The sequence below is a fragment of the Sarcophilus harrisii genome, chromosome 2 (genome assembly GCF_902635505.1).
Source record: "Sarcophilus harrisii chromosome 2, mSarHar1.11, whole genome shotgun sequence".
NCBI lineage: Eukaryota > Metazoa > Chordata > Mammalia > Dasyuromorphia > Dasyuridae > Sarcophilus > Sarcophilus harrisii.
In genome coordinates, this window is record NC_045427.1 from 349933123 (window position 1) to 349952869 (window position 19747).

Sequence of the window (19747 nt, forward strand, 5' to 3'; positions counted from 1 at the left end):
GTTAAAAGTAGCCATGTTTACAAGATTAGGTATTCAGTGAACATGGACCAAGTCTGAGGAAAGGAGCTGGGCTAGAGTAAGGTATACTGCTTCTGAGGACAGAAGGAAATTATTTTGAAACTAGTAGATTATACCTGAAAATTATGTATTCATTAAGTAAAATGGCTCACTTGCTCTTATGAGAGTTCCAAAATTGTAGCATTTGTCACAGAATAATAATTATTTATACTAATATACATTAGTCACCTTTTAGAGCCATGCAACCAATTTAGTATTATTAATGGAATTTTACTTTTGAGAATGAAAATGCAAGTGAGATAAACTACTATTTCAAAATGATACAAAAGTACTCTTTTCCTCCTAGCTCCTGATCTGTAACTCTATAAATTACATTACTTTTAGTGCAAAAGTGGGTATTTATTAATTGGGAAATGGCTGAACAAAATATGATATAAATGTATATGGAACATAATTATGCCATAAGAAACAGGAAATAGGAAAAATTCATAGAAACTTGAAAGATTAGTACAAACTGATACAAAGCAAAGTAACTAGAAGAAAATAATATTACAAAATGACCATGATGATGTAAAGGAAAATATCCCTAAAAACTATTAGAACTCAGATCAATTCAATGACCAAATTTGATTCCAAGAGGCTGTTAATGAAAAACATCTCCGGTATCTCTGACAGAGAAGTAGTGGTCAATAAGTATGGAATGAAATATAAGCTGTTACAGTTTTAATCTTAAAACTCTTAAGCCTTTTGGGATACCTTGTTTGGTCAATATATCAGTTTGCCCTAATTAACTGTTCTTTGTTAGAAGAGAAGGTTGTGTTTAGGGGGATAGGAGAAGGGGTAATATTGAGAAAATACAAAAAATATCCCCAAAAAAGTTAATAAAATATGAAGAATCAAACTTACATGAACTTATTTGAGTGTTAACTGGATTACTTTCACTTTGGAGATCAGTCATTGATTCCTACGTGGAATAAGAATTATAGAAATGATACTGTCAACTAAAATCATTAAATGTTTCTTTTGAGAACAAAAGGCAACAAATGCACCTTTATTCAATGTAGCATATTAGATAGAATCAATTTCTTACTTGTGAGCATAAATAATAACACATTAAATCTTTAATACTTGTTAAGTTTTTTACATACATTTTTTCTTATGAACTTCATTACAACTTTGAGGTTAAGAGATTATTACATCCTTAAAAAGAATTACATATGAAGAAACTAAGACTGGGAAAAAAAAAGCTAAATGTGAGTTGTTCAAAGTTTTTCAACTACTAAATACCAAAGCCAGAATTTTCAATAAAGGTCTGACTCATGTTCCATACACCATTTACTATGTCATCTTGCCTCTTAAATGCAGAATCATCTGTAACTCATATTGAAAAAAGATCTGGTCAATTTTTTTCCTAATTAACCCCTGAAGTCTATAAACAATGGGATTTTTCCAATATAATTTCTAACAAAAGCTAAGATATGCATAAACTGTCATGGAAGGTACTATGTCTTAATGGATACAACCTGCAATCAGGAAGACCTCAGATATTTATTAGCTGGATAACTGAGTTAGCTTCTCCAGGCCTTGGTTTCCTTGTCAAAATAAGAATTTTATTAGGAGGTTTAGCTGAAATAAAGTAAAATGTTTTTAAACTTCATCTACATGTTAGCTGCTGTGTTAAATTTCATTAAACTACTTTAATGCCTTTAATCAAATGTTCTTTAAACTAAAAAAGAATGAGGAAAAAAACTGCCTATGTAATTCTATCAAAGTAGATGCTGAAGAGAGTAGCTACAATAAAGAAGGAAAACACATGAGACACCAAGAAACAATTCCAATGAGGAGAAAAACAGCAACTGTTTGAAGATACTGATGGGACTATATGGGTGCCAAGGATAAAGGGGTTAAGGGAGGGACTGCGATGATCACTGATAGCAGAGACAAGGCAGACCTGCACACTTTTTATTTTCTATCAAAAAGAATGACCCTTGCTTTGGAAATGACAGAACAAAAATAGCTAACAGGAAGGAGAAACCCCAGATAAATAAAGAGATCAACAAGAGCATCTAATTGGTTTTGATGAATTCAAGATATAACCGTCCTTAAATAATTATATTCTTGGGTAGCAAAGACACTATAAATTGCAATACAAAAGGATCTGGAAAATGGGAGAGGTACTTCAGAACTGAAGAGGAGCAACATCCTGATTTTTAAAAGAAAAAAGAAAACAGTTGAAAGTGAAGAAGAATTAAGAAGCCTCTTAATGAGAGTGAAAGGAGAGTATAAAAGCTGGCCTGAAGCTTTATATATATATATAAAATCCCAAAAACAAAAACAAATTAAAATCTTGATATCTGGTCTCATCATTTCTGGCAAACAGAAAGAGAATTAAAGGAAGCAGTGTCAGATTTTATATTCTTAGGTAAAAGATCACTGTACTGATTACAACCCCAAATTAAAAGATATTTGCACCTTGGAAGGAAAACTATGGCCAAGCTGTACAGTATACTGAAAAAAAGAGATCACTTTGCCAACAAAGCTCCATAAGAGTCAAAACTATGGTTTTTTCCTTCTCAGTAACGATATACAGTTATAAATTGGACTATAAGGAAAACCAAGTAACTACAGGATGGATAGTTTTGAATTTTGCTAGAAAAGACTTTTGAGAGTCCCTTGAACAACATGGAGATAAAAATCAATCAATACTTAAAGAAATTAATTGACTATTCACTGGAAGGTCAAATGCTAAAGCTGAAATTTAAATGCTTTGGCCATATAATGAGAAGACATGACTCACTGGAAAAGATCTTGATTTGGAGAAAGATTAAAGGCCAAGGGAGAAGAGAACAGCAAAGGATGAGATGGATTCTGTCATGGAAGTAATAAACATGAACTTGCACAAACTTCAAGATATAGTAGAGGATAGAAGGGCCTGGAATGCTATGGTTCGTTGGGTCCAAAGCACAACTGAACAAGAACAAGAATGAATTGTAGGCTGGTGAGCTTGACTTTATAGATTCTTAAAAAGATGATTAGAAAACATCTAGCAAAAAAGATAATTCCAACAAAGTCAGGTCATTTCAGACCAATATTAATTCCTTCTGTGACAAGATTTTTAAACTGGTTGATCAGGAGAATGTGATAGTTTACCCAGATTTTTAACAAAATATGTCATACTGATCTTTTAAAAGAAAAGCCTGTGGAAAAATGCCAACTAGATTTATTCTCTTTATGGTTATTCTGTGTAAATACACACGTGTATATATCTACACACACCCACATATATTCCTGTTATCACTTTCTAAGAATGTAAGTTCTCTGCTAATAGGGACTGTTTCTCTCTGCCTGCTATCTTCCCTAGCTTCCTTTAAGTCTCAATTAAAATCTCTTCTTTTACTGAAGCCTTTCCCAACCCCTCTTAATTCCAGTGCCTTTCCTTTGTTAATTGTTTTCTACTTATCTTGATTATAGCTTACTTGGTATAGATTAATTTGCATAGTTTCTTCTTTATTAGATTGTAAGCTCATTGAGGGTAGGAGCCTGTCTTTTGCTTTTTTTTTTTTTTTTTTTTTTTGGTATTTTTATCATTTAATACAGTGCCTGGCACATAGTAGGAGCTTAATACTCTTTTATTGTGATTAATTATATTTTTTATCCCTAGCACCTAGTATAAAACCTGCTTAGTAAGTAAAAGATTTAATACGTTTCTGTTGACTGATTGAATACAACTATTTGGATTAGAAACTGGCTGATTGATTAAATTCAGAGTAATTTCATGGTCCCATAGCAATTTAGTAGGAGGTGTATTAATGTCCCAGGGAAATCAACTTGGCCCAGTAATATTTAACATTTTGGATAAATGACTTGGATGAGTTTATCATTATGGTCTTCTCATTAAATTTGCAGGTAATTTAAAACTAAATGGGAAAACCAACCTACTGATTAAAGTCAGAATGAAAAAAAGAATCTAGCCTGACAGAGTAGATCACTAGGATGACTCTATTAAGATGAAATCCAGTACAAAAATATTGTGAAATCTTACAGTTGGGTTCAAAATAGCATCATCACAATTAGAAAGCATTAAGAGCATGATTAGAAAGCAGTTGTCTGAAAAAGACCTGAAGATTTTAATGAATTGGAAACTTAATATGAGTCAGTGATATGATATTGCAGCCAAAAATTCTAATATGGTAAAGGGTTATATTAAAAAAGACAGTTTCGAGACATAGATCACAGCTGGTGTCACAATTTAGAAGGATATTGATAAACTGGAGAGTATCTAGAGGAAGAGGACCTGGGGTGGTGAAGTACATGTCATATGAGGATCAGTTAAAGGAAGTGAGGTTATAGAAAAGAAAAGATTTAAAGGAGATATGAAGGACTATCACTTTGGCTCTAGACAGCAGAGCAGCAGAAAGCAGAAGTTGAAAAAAAGTACATATAAATTTGATGGAAGGAAATTTAAAAAACATTCAGAGCTTTCCAAAGTGGAATGGACTGTTTTAAAAGACAGTAAGTTTCTTCTCATTAGAGGTCTTTAAGCAGTCTAGATAATATTTGCTGAATATTATAAAAAGAATGGTGGGGAGGGAATGTAGTATGTGTTAAACTATTTATAGCCTCTAAGATCACTTCAAACTCTAAAATTCTTAGATTCTATGATTAAAGCAATTTTAAACTATAGTACTATACAATGCTTACTAGACATAAGCTTTTACTAAAATAATTCAAAAGTCTCCTTTGGGACCCAAGTATAGGCCTAATAATTGTATAGCACCCAGTTTCAATTTTTGTTATTGTTCTTTCCATTTAACATTATCACATATACTATGTATACTCTTTACTTTTAACTTCTATATATGTGCATCTTCCTATGGCTTACTCTTTATCTCAATCTATTCTTAGTAATAACAATAATACACACACTCATAGAAGAGAATCAGTTACTACAATAAGCTTATGTTGTTTTATTTCTCATTCCAACTTTGTTAAAGTTACTGGCTGTATCTATCTGGTAATATGAGAAGACATTAAGATTGGGTTGCAGTAGAAATGCCACTGTACTAAGGCTGGAAATCTGGGGCCAAATACTAATTCCTGTCACTATGTGACTTTAGGCAAGTCACCTTCCCATCTGGGGGAGTCCCAGCTTTAGAAGGAGGTTGGATTGGATAGTGTTTAGGACCCTTTTAGCTTCAATATTCCATGAAATGAAGATAAGGATACATACCTTCAGTGCAAAAGAGTTCTTGTTCTTGGCGTCCTCATTAATGTGACTTTTTTGTAGATTTTTTTGGTGTGCAACATTCAACTGCATACTAACAAACAAACTTTTTTTTAAAAAAAATTCATAAACAAGTATTAAAATCTACAAGTTAGCAGACTTTCATATTTGGGGATCCCTAACTTTTTTCTGTTATAATACTCAACAGTTAAAAACAAAAATAGCCTTATAAAAAGATAGAAATCAAACTAGGACAGGTTCTATAATACAAACAATATCAGATCTGTGTAACAAAAATGATTCAGCATTCACCTTTAATTTAAAATGAAAATGTTTCTTGAAAAATTCATATTTGATAATGTTAGGTTGTAAGTATAGCTTTTGGAAAGAAAGTATGTCAAAATATTATGTGTCCAACATTTCTAATTATTTCTTCTTATGTATCCTATATTCTAAAGACATTGTATGATTCTTAATATTCTACTTTCACCCTATCCCCTCTGCTCATTCTATCACCCAAAACTTGGAATGAAGGCTTAAAATGAAGTTTCCTTTCATTTGTTAAAGCTTTTCTTCTTCCTTCAAAGTGTAAAATAGATTCCACCTTCTCCATCTATCTCTACAAGCTCAGCATCCTCCAAAGTGAAAGCGATTTCTCTCTTACTTTCTCTCCCTTTCAACTTCCCCATACTCTTCAGTCATTCTCCCTTTAATTTTCTTCTATTTTTATTGTGGTTCTTCTATTCCAGCCTCCAAGGTATAAAAGCTATGTTGTAGCTATTTCTGCATTCTAACATCCATTGTATAGTGGGTAATGAGGAAAACATATTTAACTGAGGTTGAAGAGGAAGAACTGTTGTTTTGTGTATTTAAATACTTTCATTTACCAGATATCCTTAATGACCTTTTAAATAATTCATGCAGGGAGTTGAGAGGGAAAAGGAGAAAAATTTCAAACCCAAGGTTTTGCAAAGGTGAATGTTGAAAACTATCTTTGCATGTATTTGGAAAAATAAACTATTTTAAATAAATAAATATATATATATATAAAAAAAAACCCAACAAGTTACACTTCTATCATTGTAAAGTTTTGTCAAAAGTCACACAACCAGTTAAATGTTCATCTGAAAGGTACATAGCCCAAAAAAGGTACATAGCCCTAATTTCTCTACCGAAATTAGACACTGTTTTCAATACGCATGGTAACAGATATAATTTTATAAATTAACACAGACCCGTATTCTGTAGTGGGATTCTCATATAACTGTGTTGCCTCGACATTCTCCTTCAACTTTGGTAAGATTTTCATTTGAAGTTTTCCTTTTGATCCTGTAGGAAAGCATTTGTTTTTCAATTCAAACCATAATTAACAAATGGCTTTCTCATAAAATACAAATTCAGTCTGAGATTTGAGACTGGTAGTATAAACTGGCTCTAACCTACCTTTTCAGTTTTCATATTACTGCCCTTCACATTACACACTTTATATCGTGCCTTGCATGGATAATTAGTAACCAAGAAAGAAATCTGAGAATCCTTTCTCCCAACCTGCTCAACCCCTACCAACCAGACCAGAACTTTCCCGATTTATCTGTTATCCTCTGGCTCCTAGTATTGGAAATAAATCCCAGGGCTTTCTTAGGGATTACTTCCTCTATTATATCTACAGTTGGTCCTATAGTAATTCCCAGTTGCCACCTATATTGACAGCTAGATATTTTCCTACTAGAGCCATCTCTGGTGTATGGGGGAGATGGTATCAGAGAAACTTGTTTTCTTCTCACTGCTAGTGTACTACTAGTAGTAGCTAGCTGCTGCTACTCAGCTAGTGCTGAGGAGAGAAGTAGGGATTTTCCATTCCATATAAGGGCTTTCTGTTGACACCACCTTAGAACTTTTTGGGAAAACTACCTCATCACAAGATACCTGATTATCAGTCCATTATCTTCATCACCTGCCTGAGCTGTACAGAAACAAACAATTGTGCTGATTTCATGTACTCCATGGATTGGGCTAAATAGCTTCCCACAACACCAAAGAAATCAGGAATATTCAGCTTGGGAAAGGAGTCATGGACTTATTCTCTTGACCACCCCATCAAATGGGGGCGGGGGGAAACTAATTATGACAGTTATTCCTCAGTAGGTTCATAGTACTCCTGTGGATCTGGCTCCTTGTAAAGATGAGTGCTTGGATTATGTACCAGCTTCAGGCTTCCCTCAGGTTAGATCTAGCAGGTTAGTCCTTAAGTATACTGGGATATATTGTAATGACCTTAGCAGCCTCCTTCCCTGTGCTAATAAGCACTGGGGAGGCTCTAATCCTCTGTGTCTCCTACCCAAAGAAAAGTCTGCAAAAAGCTGAAAGCCTCCCCCCCCCCCTTTTTCCCCCATAGTGAAAAATTTGATTATCAATTACCCTTGAATTTCCCATTCATTCCTCCCAACATGAATCAGCAGCATGTCCCTAACCTTGAGCTGTATATCAGAAAAAGACTAGGCTCTCCATTTTCTTATCCCAATGCTTGGTCCTGCTCAATCTACATAAGAATCCTATTAAAATTAATTGGATTTTAATGGTTTTGGTGCCTGATTCCACCAAGAATTCCAACAGACCTTCTTGTTCCTCCTCCTTGACTATCCCTTCTTATTATGAGTGATTCTCCTCAATAAAGCTGATTTTATTTTCTTTCTGCAGCATTGTTTTGTGGTGTGCACTTCTTCCTACTGCACCCTGAAATCCTAAATCTCAGAGTGCATTAAGACACATATGGAAGCATTAGCTATTCTATCCTAGTTTATTGAATAACTCAAAAAAAATTAACAGCATTTTAACTTTCTATATTGAATGTTCAAACTCTAGGCATCTTATCACTAGGCCCTTGGGCACTGGTACTCCTGCGACCAGGACCAGGGCTTTTGACCACAGACTGGACCTGTATAGCTCAGAGGAAAGGCATCTTCTGTCTGAGCATTCTCTCTCATCATCTTATGATAAATCAAAGGAGTAATCACAGAATACGAGTTGGAAGCCCCTGAGATTCTCATCATTAGGAATTTATCTGAAAGCCCAATTTTATCTCATTTTCTTCACAGATTTGAGAAAGAACATACTGATACTATCACAGTGTGAGAGCCCTAATCAAATTAAACTACCTCCATCCTGTAGCTAGCAAACTTTACCTTCTCTACCCAAGTCCTGTAAACTGGAAACTCTGGCTGCTTATTCTTCTTGCTCAGCTATTAGTCCTAATTTTTCTTACTCCCATCCACCTCCTGTCTGTTGGACAGGATACATCCTGTCTGTTGCTTTGCCCTCTCATTCCATTGTGTTTGCTAAAAACCTTGTACTACTATTAATAAAATTTGTCTCTTTGAGGCCTCTTCTTTTCACATCTCTCCCCTACCTATTTTCTTCAACTCATGGAAATCTAGATACCTCCAGAAGACACTATATCTGTGACCATGCTCTCCAGTAGTAGTAAGTAAGTAAGTAGGTAGTAGTAGTAAGTAAGTAAGTAAGTAATAGTAGTAGTAGAATCTTCTCTCAGGCTCCCTGACACACCATACTCCTTGCTCTTGTTTCTCCTTCCAGAACCTCTCTGTCCCAATTCTGCAATCTCTATTCTATTGAGTCATCCCATAAATATACATTACACTATCTAGATCTTTGTGGCAGTTACTTATCTCCCAGAACATTTTCAAGTAGTTTAATAGATGATGGATCATCTTTCTCTCTACCTCAACCCCTGTATCCATACTTGAAGACCTAAGTATATGTCGATGTCCCGCTCAAACACTCTGACTTCTCAGTTCATCAGCCATCTCAATTTGTATGTTCTCAATCATTTAAGAGGAAAAAAAAAAGGAATACCTTGGTTTTCACCATCACCTCCAGGATTCGGTCTTATATCCTTCCATTTCTTTTTCTTACTCTTTCCGAACCTGTTCTTACCTGGGCTTCCAGTACCTCAATGATTCCATATTCTCTTATTCTCTCTTATCCTTGCCTCATTCCCTTCCCTTTACACTCTGTACCTTATACTTAATTATTTCAACGTTGTCCCATTATGCTATCACCCGTCATGCCTTGACGAATCCCAAATATGGGTTAAATCCACTCTTCGATTTCTTCATTCCTATAACTATATTACTGAAGATTAAAAAACCTTATTGACTTGGTGCACTAGAAAAACATGTTATTCTAATCTTAATCAGCCTTCATTGTTATAGAGAAATGCTTTTGCTTTTCTTTGATCAATCCTTTCAAACTCCCCAAGGTGTCTATTCCCAGCATCCTCTTCTCTACAAAGAAATCCCTCCACCTTTCTACTTAAGAAATGAAGGCTGTTACAAACTTTTCCCTCCATTCTTCACCTCAAAATCCCTTCATTTTCCTTCATTATATTTTCCTTTATTTTAGTCTCTGAGGAAGAATTAATCCTTCTTGCTAAGGTTAACCTTCTATTTCTACCCTTTATTCCTCAAGCCTTCAAATCTCTCAAGCTTGTTCAGTCCAATTGATAGCTTCCTTCAAAGTTTATCTATGGGAAGCCTTTCCAAATCCATATAATTTTTATGATCTCTCTTTTCATATTATCTTGGTGTTTTGTTGTTGTTTAGTCATTTCAGTTGTGTCTGACTCACTGTAACCCCATTTAGGAGTTTTCTTTGCAAAGACATTGGAGCTATATGCCATTTCTTTTTCCAGCTCATTTTAGAGATGAGAAAACTTAGACAAATAGGGCTAAGTGATTTTAAGGTGACACAGGTAATAAATATCTGAGGCTAGATTTGAATTCAGGAAAACAAGTCTTTCTGACTTTAGGCCTGGCACGTTATCTAGTATGCTATCTAGATGCCCAACACTGTTTCTGCTTTACTTGCTGATGTACATATTGTATGCTCCAGAAAGATAAAAGCTTTTTGAAGGCAAGGAATGTCCTTTTTACCTTTTGTAGCCCCTGGCCTAGACTAAACAAGTCCAGAAACTATTCTAACAAATACTTACTTGATAAACAGAGGCAACCAAGGGTAATACCAGTTTAAAATGTAAACTTGTAAAATCTCACGGAGGATGATGAAGATTATGAAGAATATAATTTAGAACAAAAAGTAGCAATGAAAAACAACAACAACAACAACAACAACAACATAAACCAAAGTTCACAGAAAGCTTGGTGAGGAACCCACCCTAAACAAAATCATCCTTGCAGCAACTGGGGAACGGGAAGAAGGAAAAAATAGATGAAAGTGGAAAAGAAAGGAAAAAAAAGATCAATGTAACAAATTCTTTTCATCACACTGAGGACAGTGAAGTCACCAAAGCTGTACTTTAATATTATAATGACTACACAGATGTGCTACTGAAGGAAGTACTGGAGAACTCATAGATGAGTAAAAATACTGGGGGACAAGATTAAGTAAAGAAAGAAGAGGCCCCTGATGTAAGTGACATAATATTGAGAGTATTGAGAGATTGATTATTGAGATTTGTGAAAGACAGGAAAATACCAAAATAGAAAAACTTAAGATTTTGTTATTACAATCCCTCCCCCCCAAAAAAAGACCACAAGGGAATAGAAGTAACTTATGAATCACATCTACTTTTCTAGCTTTATGACAATTTATGGGGATAATCTATATGCAGACATTGAGAAAATTTTTAATTAGAAGGGTATTAGTAGATTTTCACAAATGATATTCCTCAGTGGACCACACCTTCACCATCATACAAATGCCTAAAAGATGTAGAGAATAATATAAGATCCAACCATGCTTGTTGTTGGATGACCATAAAAATGTATTTGTTTCAAAAGATCAAAATATCTTAAAAGAATCTTTTTCAAAAAAGTGTTGCCCAGGTAAAAAATGAAAATCTTTTAAAATTTCTTGAAAAAAAAGTACCACAAAGATTAATTTGTTAAATGACCCTCTCATTGCTCAAGGTATATAATAGGAAGACTCTATATTTCAAAGTGTTTACCATTGTTAAGAAAATAAGTACAATTCAGAGTATGAATTGAAAAATGATTTTTTATGGTAATAAAAAGTTAATTTCTGGTTAACTACTTCCTCATATCTATCTAATTCAAGAGTATTCTTATGTTCTACTTCAGATCTATCCACACTTTCTACTATGCCCTCTGAAATGCTTACTCCACAATTAACAAACTTGTTTTCATTTTAAACAAAATATGATCTAGACCAGAAATGTCAAATACAGGGCTTCCACCAAATTAAAATGTAATTAAATATTTAACAAAATAAAATAAGTTTTAAAATAAAACATAGATAACTAACACATTTTAAAACTAAGTCAATATTTGCCAGAGAATCTTATATACAAATTAGTGCCCACTTTCACTCTTCTGAATTTGACATCAATAATCTAGAATTATGATTAAAAACCATCTGTTTCTATTCTATTGTCCCACCTCTTTGACCCTCAACACACAAATGGTTTCCTTTAACCCTTGTTTCAACATCCACCTTTGTAAGCTTTAGTTTGTTTGACTAGTGCTAGTCTCTCCCCAATTCCACCCTCTTTCTTAAACCCTTTTCCGTTCCTGATGGTACCTTTTTCTCTGTTTAGTTTAATATATATCTACATCAAAATCTGTGGGATATTTCAATTCTCTTTTCTTTAAGAAAAGTATCCATGGTTCATGTGATGCCTATTCCTATACCTTCTTTTGTGTTTACTCACTCCCCTGATTAATCCCTTCAACAACTCCACAATCACATCTTACTTCTTCCTTTGATACCCATCTATCTTTTCCACTACTCCACCAGTCATTTAATGAACATACATTAAGTGCTTCCAACCAGGAACTGTGCTAATAAGCAGGTGAATAAAAAGAAAGGCCAAAAACAATCTGTTCTCAAGAAGCTTACTTTCTAATGGGAAAGACAGTATATAACTATGTAATTCCGGACACACAGAGAAAATGTGGTATTTTGAAAAGGAAAGGCATTAGCAGTATGGGGGATTTGGAGGGGCAGGACCAAGAAAGGTTATTTAGAGAAAGGGCTTTTAACTGAGTTGAGGGATTTCAGAGCAATTAAGAGGCAGAGGTGAGGGATCAGGGCATTAAAGATATGCCAATAGCTATTTTGGGGGGCAGTTCTACATTCATTTTATTAACATTTTCATTATATGCAGAATATTCTGCCTAGAAGAACAAGTCGCATGGACACAAAAGTTAGAAATAACATGATGGAGGAAAGTTGGCAATCACATGAAACAATCTCAGGCAGAGATTTCACTGCTTTCTAAAACAGTATTTGCAAAAGCTATGATGAGCTTATCCAGGATAACAAAAGACAGGAAATTTGCATCACTTGTATCATATCTCAAAAGCTAGTATTTTGCATGGTGACAATAATGTGTATAGGGAATACCAGCAATATAAAAGATCAAAAAAATTCAAGGAAAATAATGAAAAAAAGTGGGAAATATTGGAGCACAATTGTACCAAATTTCAAACTACAATACTACAAACTAGTAATCATCAAAAACTATTTGGTGCTTTTTAGGAAATTAAAAAGTAGATCAGTGAAATTAGGTATATATAAAAAAATATATAAAAATATATTTTAAAAATTACACATTATGTAAGTGTAAAACTATTTATTTAGAAATGTAATAGGTATTATTAGTTTTACTGTTAATTTGGTACAGCAGAAATCTTATTTAAGATGTCCTTATCTGTGTAATGCACCATTCTAAGGTCTTACAAACTTTGCAATAAGATTAAGGAATTTTAACAATGGCTTATAATATTTAAGTTCAGGATATTTTGAGCTTACTCAATAATAATGTATTCCCTAGTAATTCTTCCCTGAGATTCATTTATCTTCTGTGATTTCATTTGGCCTGTGAATGTTTTCTTTTTTTTTTTTTCCTAATTGGGTTTTTAAATGAAATGTGTTTTGCTCTAATAATGCCTTCCCAAACTATGAAGGTTGTGAGTTTAAAACCTACATATGATAGGATGAATGATTTTCTTCATCAAATTTTGGAAATGCATTTAATTAAATTAATGTCATTTGGTAAGTACCAAGTTATGTTTTAAATTCATGATTTTGTTAATGTGTTTTTAAATGTTTCTGTGTTGTAAGTTCTGAGGAACCATTTTTTGAAAAATGAAAAAAAAATCCTTTCAAAAGGATGTGAAGTAATTAAGGAATTTAACTCCTTTTTGATTTAGACACTGAAATTATTAGAGGCTATTGTTATAAGATCTATCAAGTATTTAATTGGATGTATTTTAAAAGGAAAGAATAATAGTTGCTTACTTTATGGAAAAGAAAAGGAGATGGAAAAAACCTTATAAAATTCTCCTTTGTAAATATGCCAAGATGAGCAGGGTAAGGTTTATATTAACCTTGTGAAAGAATATGTGCCTTTCTTTACTTAGAGGATTTCTCTACCTATTATTATCACTTTTTGGCAAAGGGAAAAATTAGATCCTTATCTATCTCTAATCTTTTTAGGGAGAGAATTAAAATTAGAAGTCTTAATAATTTGAAATTAAAGTGGAAAAATAATTGGAGTAAAAACCGTTTGGCAACAAGATCAAATGATTATATGTGTAACTTAAAAGGTTTTAAGAGTTCTATTTTCTGTGGCATTTAAAACTATTTAGTTTGTGATTTTTGTCCTTCCCCTACCTTCCCCCTATTACTGGAGAGACCAAAATCATCTTTGTGGTCCCTCAAGCTTGTTACCACAGCATCATCCTAGATTTTTCCCCCAATGAATTTCTATTTCCTATAGGGACAAATATAAAATGTACTTTATAACCTAGGTCCCACCTACTTTTCCAGTCATCTTACACCATGTTTCCCCAATACACACTCTTTGATCCAATGACACTGACCTCCAGGCTAATCCAGGAACAAAGCACTTCACCACAGGGTACTAGCCATTTTCTCTAGCCATCCCCCATGCCTAGGATATACTTCCTCCTCCATCCTATTTACCTTCTTGACTATTTTTAAGTTCCAACTAAAACTCCACTTCCCATAGGAAGTATCCCCCAAGCTCTCTAAATTCCAGTGCTGTCTCTCTGTTATTTCCTTTTCATCCTTTATATAACTTTACATATACTTGTTTGCATGTTGTCTCCCAGTTAGATTGAATACTCTGAGGGCAAGGACTGTTTTTTGTTGTTGTTGTTGTTGTTATTTAGTACAGTGTCTGGAACAAAATGGTGCTTAATAAATTTGTGATTGATGGAAGGCAATAAACTATATATGTCCTTTCACCCAAAGATAACACAACTAGACCCATTTTTCAAAGAAGTTAAAAGAAAGAAAAAAGGTATGACACTGAGCTAAGAGTGCCAAGGAAAATTAAGGACAAAAAGAAATGAGATCTTGTTAGATAATCTGGGGAAAAGAAAAGAGTAAGAGAAGGGACAGTGTCATTACTTAGAGGCAGGAGCGATTTGGTATCCAATAACAGATAGAAAACAGTTGTCATACTTTGTTTTTGTTACTTGGCTAAGAATGAACATGGCAATGGAAATGACAAAACAAAAATGGTTAGCAGAGAACTGATATCTAGGATAAGAAAGAAGACACAAAAAGACCAAAAGACCTACTTGTCCTTCATGAATTCAAGTCTCCTGACTCAAATGAGTTATTATTTTGAGTACTGAAAGAACTGAAGCTAGAACTGCTATGCCACTGTTCAGTGATCATCGAAAGATCTTGGAAACAGAGAGAAACTACAGGACCGGAAAGGGGCAAATGTTCTAGTTTTCAAGAGTGAAAAGAATATGCATATTCCAGACCATTGAGCTTTACTTGAATTGCTGAAACAATTCTGGAACAGATTATTAAAGGTGAACAGCCAGGAAAAAAAGTGACTTTTACAAAGACCCAATATGGTTTCATTAAGGATGGATCATGATAAACTATTTTTCTTTTTACAAATTTATTGAACTAGTAGTTAAGAAAAATGCTAGATTTACCTAGATCTTGGTAAAACATTTGATAAAGTAACTCCTACTATTGTCATTTTTTTTTTAAAAGACAGAGAAATGGCTATTAGAGGATTATAGTAGTAGATAAGAGTTGATACCAGCCAAATGACTAGATGCAAAGGGCAGTCTTAATGGATTCAACTTAATGTCAACTTAATAGGAAATCTTCATGAGTATCCTAGGGAATCTCTTTTTGGTCCTATGTAAGGGTCCATTAGAGAGGCCAGGCCCATGGCCTGGAGGTCTCTGGACATGATGAGTTATGAGTACATAGGTACTTCCTTCCTGGGTGGGAATCCTAAACACTCTGAAATTGTGTCAGGAACGGGAAGCCAGTCTCTGATTGGCTTTATGCTTATGACTTCATGGACCTGATATAAGCTCAGTGGAGAAGGAGCCTGACTCCTTTTCACCTGCATTGTGGCCATAGGGAGAAAGACTAAGAGTGCAGGAGGTCATAAGGTGAGGTATAAATCACATGAATAAAGTCTTTAAACTTGCCTGCTAAAACTCTCAGGTGCTCTGTTGTGCTTAAACTGTGTCCATATGAGATAGCAGCCAGAGGATTTCTGAAGGCCTCAGGAAGAGGCAAGATTGATATTAATATTTACCAGAGATTTCTCTGATGCCCTGGGAATTAGGAGTGACTGACAATAGCAAATGCAATGATAGCATGTTGCAGTCCTATATTCCTGTGTTTGATATTTTTACCAAATATCTGGAAAAAAGCATAAATGGCATGCTAATCCCAAGTATCACAAAGCTGAATGTGATATTTAATATACTCCATTGTAGAATCAGAAACCAAAAAAGATGTTAATAGAGCACAGGTCTGAATTTAAGAAGGTGAAATTCAATAGGAAAAAATACACATTAGGTTAAAAAAACAATCAATCTCACAAACATAGAATGGGAGAGATCACTAGAAGACTTTATCTGAAAATGATTAGGATTTATTGAACTACAATATTGATGAGGGGGGGACCCCAAAACTCAAACTCCTTGAAGGACAGATTCTCCTTGAATCCTCGCCTTTGTAAAAGACCTTGCCTGAGGGAAAACAGGATAAACAACTTAATTATCCTGAGAGAAGGGCACCACTCCCATTGATAACACACTGCTATTTAAGCTTCCCATTGAATTAAAGATCATCCTAAAGACATCATTCAATTCTAAGAATTCCAAGATTTTCTATTCAAATTCCAGCTCAAGCTAAAACCAGCCCCCATCAAGAGCAAACCCCAGCTTGTAGCCAAAGCTTCTATTATAAAAAGAGCCAATTTTAAACTCAGTCCTTGAAGAGGACCTAACATATAAAGGAACCTTTCTTCCTGGAATACCACCAGTCTCTGCCGGCTGAAATGATATTCTCTTTCAGCGTTACCCTCCCTTTATCTTCTTCACCTATTTCCCTAACAGGACTTTATACCTCTCTGTTGGGATTTCTCTACTAGAAACTTAACAGAAGACCTTACCACTAAAGAATTCAGTCTTTCTATTCATGTACAGCAAAGACTGACTTCCCAATGCCAATAATAAACTTCTTTTTACCAGTCTAGCTTTTTGAGTTTGTAAATTCTTTATGAAGGGCCTCTGTGCCACCAGAAGGGAGTTTTCACAACTCCCAATCCTGCGCCAAATCCTAAGGGGATTTAGGAAGAGCCAAACCTCTTCAGTTGGTTCTCTGAACTCCAAACTTGCCACTAACTTCATTGTTTAAATCCCTGACCACTAGGTATCCTAATCTCATCATTTGGTTCCCTTACAGGAACCCCAAAATCGAGACCTTATCAATATCATTAACAGTTAAGAATATAAAGGGAAAGACCAAAAAAGCTAATGGTAGGGGCATGGAGAGACATTCCAGAATTAGGAAGTGATAGTCTGTGTACTTTGCCATGGTCACATATCTGGAGTATTGTTTTCAGTTGTGAAACTCACAGTCTAAAGGAATCTTGATAAATTGGAGAGAATCCATAACAAGGCAACCAAAATGAAGGCAAGTGAATCCATGTCAGATGAACAGTAGAAAGCACATGGATTCAAATCATGATTGCCAATGACCTGGTCATTTGTTCGATCTAGTTTGGACTACTCATTCAATCAATCAAGGCCTCAATTTATTTGTTAGTTGAGAGATAAGATGATCTTCCAGTTCTAAAGCTATGATCCTAGCCCATAGGGCAAATGATATATCACCCTGCAGAGATTAAAAATAAATCTCAGCTCCAGAAAAAAAAAATTAGTCAACATTCCTTGAGCATCTAAAGAAAAGAACTTTTCTAGGGACATACCAATTGTCTACAAGTATCTGAAGGATTGTTATGTATAAGTAGGATTAGACTTCTCCTATTTAGTCTCAAAAGACAGTACCAAGAAAGAGCAAGAGATGGAATTGGTAAATGGAAATATTTAGACTTGATTTTAGGAAACCAACACCAGCTATCCAAAAGCTTAATTTCCTCTAATTAGAGGTCTTCAAGAAGAAAATGGATGATTACTTAGCTATATTGTATAGAATATTCTTTTTTAGGTGTGAGGGAGAGATGAATTGAAGAGTTATTGAGATCTTCTCCAATTCTAATATTCTCTGAGAAAGAAAAAAGACATGGGAAGGAAGAACTGAAAAGGGAAAAGGAGGGAGAAAAATGAAGGAAGGCAGGAGTAAAAGGAGGGGAAAGAGATAAAATCGGAGGAGGGGAAGAGAGAGAGAAATAGGAGAGAGAGAAAAAGAGGAACAAGGAAAAGGAGAAAGAGGAATAAGAAATACGAAAAAGAAATGGAAGGGGAAAAGGGAAAGAGCAGGAGAGAGAGAGAGAAAAAAAAAAGGAGGACGAATAGGGTGGGGAAGAGGAGAAAAAGAGTCAGAGGGACAAGGAAAGTACGAACCAGTAGGAGAAAAGCGTAGAGTGGAACAAGGGAGGGTGAAAAGAAAAGGAGAGAAGGGAAAGGGAGGACTATAGAATAAAAGGGAGGGGGGAAGAAGAGGGAGAAGGGAAAATAGGAAGGAGAGGAAACGATAGAGATGAGAAGAGTGGAAGGAGGACAATGGGAGGTGGGGTATGAGTGTGGAGATGAAGTGGGGAGGGGAGGCAGTGGCTTGGCCCGAGGCTGGGCCGAGTCGTTCCCATCTTCTTCCGCTGGCCAGCGGTCTCCTCCCAATTCCTTGGGCATTGCACCAGGCCTTCTTCATGAAGGTTCGGCTTCCTGCCCTAGAAACCAGGCGGTGGCATTTTCCCTTACTTCCTGAGGGCGGCGGACCTACCTCGGCCCGGCGCGTCGCGGGACTGGGGCTCGGGGAGGCCGCGGCAGAGCCCTGGCGGTGGCGGGGTGTGGTTCAGCCTCCCTGCGGGCCGTCGCGGCCGGCGGGCATAAGTGCGCTGCGGCCACATTGGGGCACTGAGGTCTGCTCCAGGCGGGACCGCGAGGACCCTCAGCAGCTCCCGGTGCAGGGGCAAGGCCTGGATCCTGGGAGGCCAAGGAGGAGCCTTATGGAGCAGCCTTATAGAACAGCCCGGAGGGCCCATGTGATCAATCACCTACTCAGCAGCCGCCTACGTCCCCCACCCCTCCCATCCTCAAGGCACAAATGAGGCCTTTCCCGCTCCCCCTTTCCTCTTTTCCATCCCCGGGGGTCCTGGGAGGAGTCTTAGTCTCAAATCGGCCTTTCACACCTTGGGAAGGCCTAGAGAAACAGAGCCCTCTAGGAAGGAGGGTAGGTAGATAGTAATAATTAGATCAATCCTACTCTGTAATGCATTTACTCTTGGTAACCAGCTTCCTTATGTTTGCCCATAAGCAAAGAACCACATTGGGCTAGGCCCTCCCCAAGAGTTGACTACTGTCCTTGCTTCTCTTTTTCAAAGTGGGGGATGACTTGATCTAAAACGGGGAGGTCAAGCCAGGAAGGTTGGAAGGAGTACTTAATTGAGATGGTTTTTGTTTTTCTGGTCAAGATTGCTAGAGGCAGCTGAGTCTCATAAAGAAATGAGTATTCCTTAAGTATTAAAGCAGCTAGATAGTACAGTGGATAGAGTGCTAGCACTGGAATCATCTTCATGAGTTAAAATCTGACTTTTACATTTCTAGCAGTGCGACCCTGGACAAGTCTCTTAAACCCTGTTTGCCCTAATTTTCTTATCTAGACAATGGTCTGGAGAAGGAAGTGGCTAATTCCTCTAGTAGTTTTGCCAAGAAAACCCCAAATGGAGTCAAAATGAATGAAAACTAATGAACAGCAAAAGTGTCAGTGAGGGTTTTGTAATCAGTAACACCTGAAGGCCAGCCTTCCTTCCTAATACAGACCAATGCAATCCAAAAATGGAATTATTATTACCATCTAACCTGAAGTAATAGAGAGGAGCAGAAGTAATTCTCAAACATTAAAATGTCTGCCAATTGCTATTGTCTTGCCTTTGCCAGGGGAGGCTCAAATGATGTTCTGTCAGGACAATCAGAAAGAAGAAACACCTAGGTTTAAAAAAAAAAAAACTGTCCTCATTACAGGTCTC

At 35.9% G+C, this 19747-nt stretch overlaps 1 protein-coding gene across 3 annotated transcripts in view; it reads right to left on the reverse strand.

Moving 5' to 3' along the window:
- The window catches only part of MEIKIN (meiotic kinetochore factor), a 116268-nt gene extending 97446 nt beyond the window's left edge, over nucleotides 1-18822 (reverse strand). For 2 of the 3 annotated variants that reach the window (XM_031953091.1, XM_031953090.1), the window contains exons 1-4: nucleotides 18502-18818; nucleotides 6478-6571; nucleotides 5249-5336; nucleotides 925-982 (exon numbers count right to left, since the gene is read on the reverse strand). In XM_031953091.1, coding sequence (XP_031808951.1) covers nucleotides 925-982; nucleotides 5249-5336; nucleotides 6478-6571; nucleotides 18502-18763 — 502 coding nt within the window. In that variant the 5' untranslated portion in view covers nucleotides 18764-18818. Of the gene's footprint in view, nucleotides 1-924; nucleotides 983-5248; nucleotides 5337-6477; nucleotides 6572-18501 lie in introns of all 3 variants that reach the window. The other variant, XR_004232073.1, reaches the window with a different exon arrangement.
- Between the last annotated feature and the right edge of the window lie 925 nt (nucleotides 18823-19747).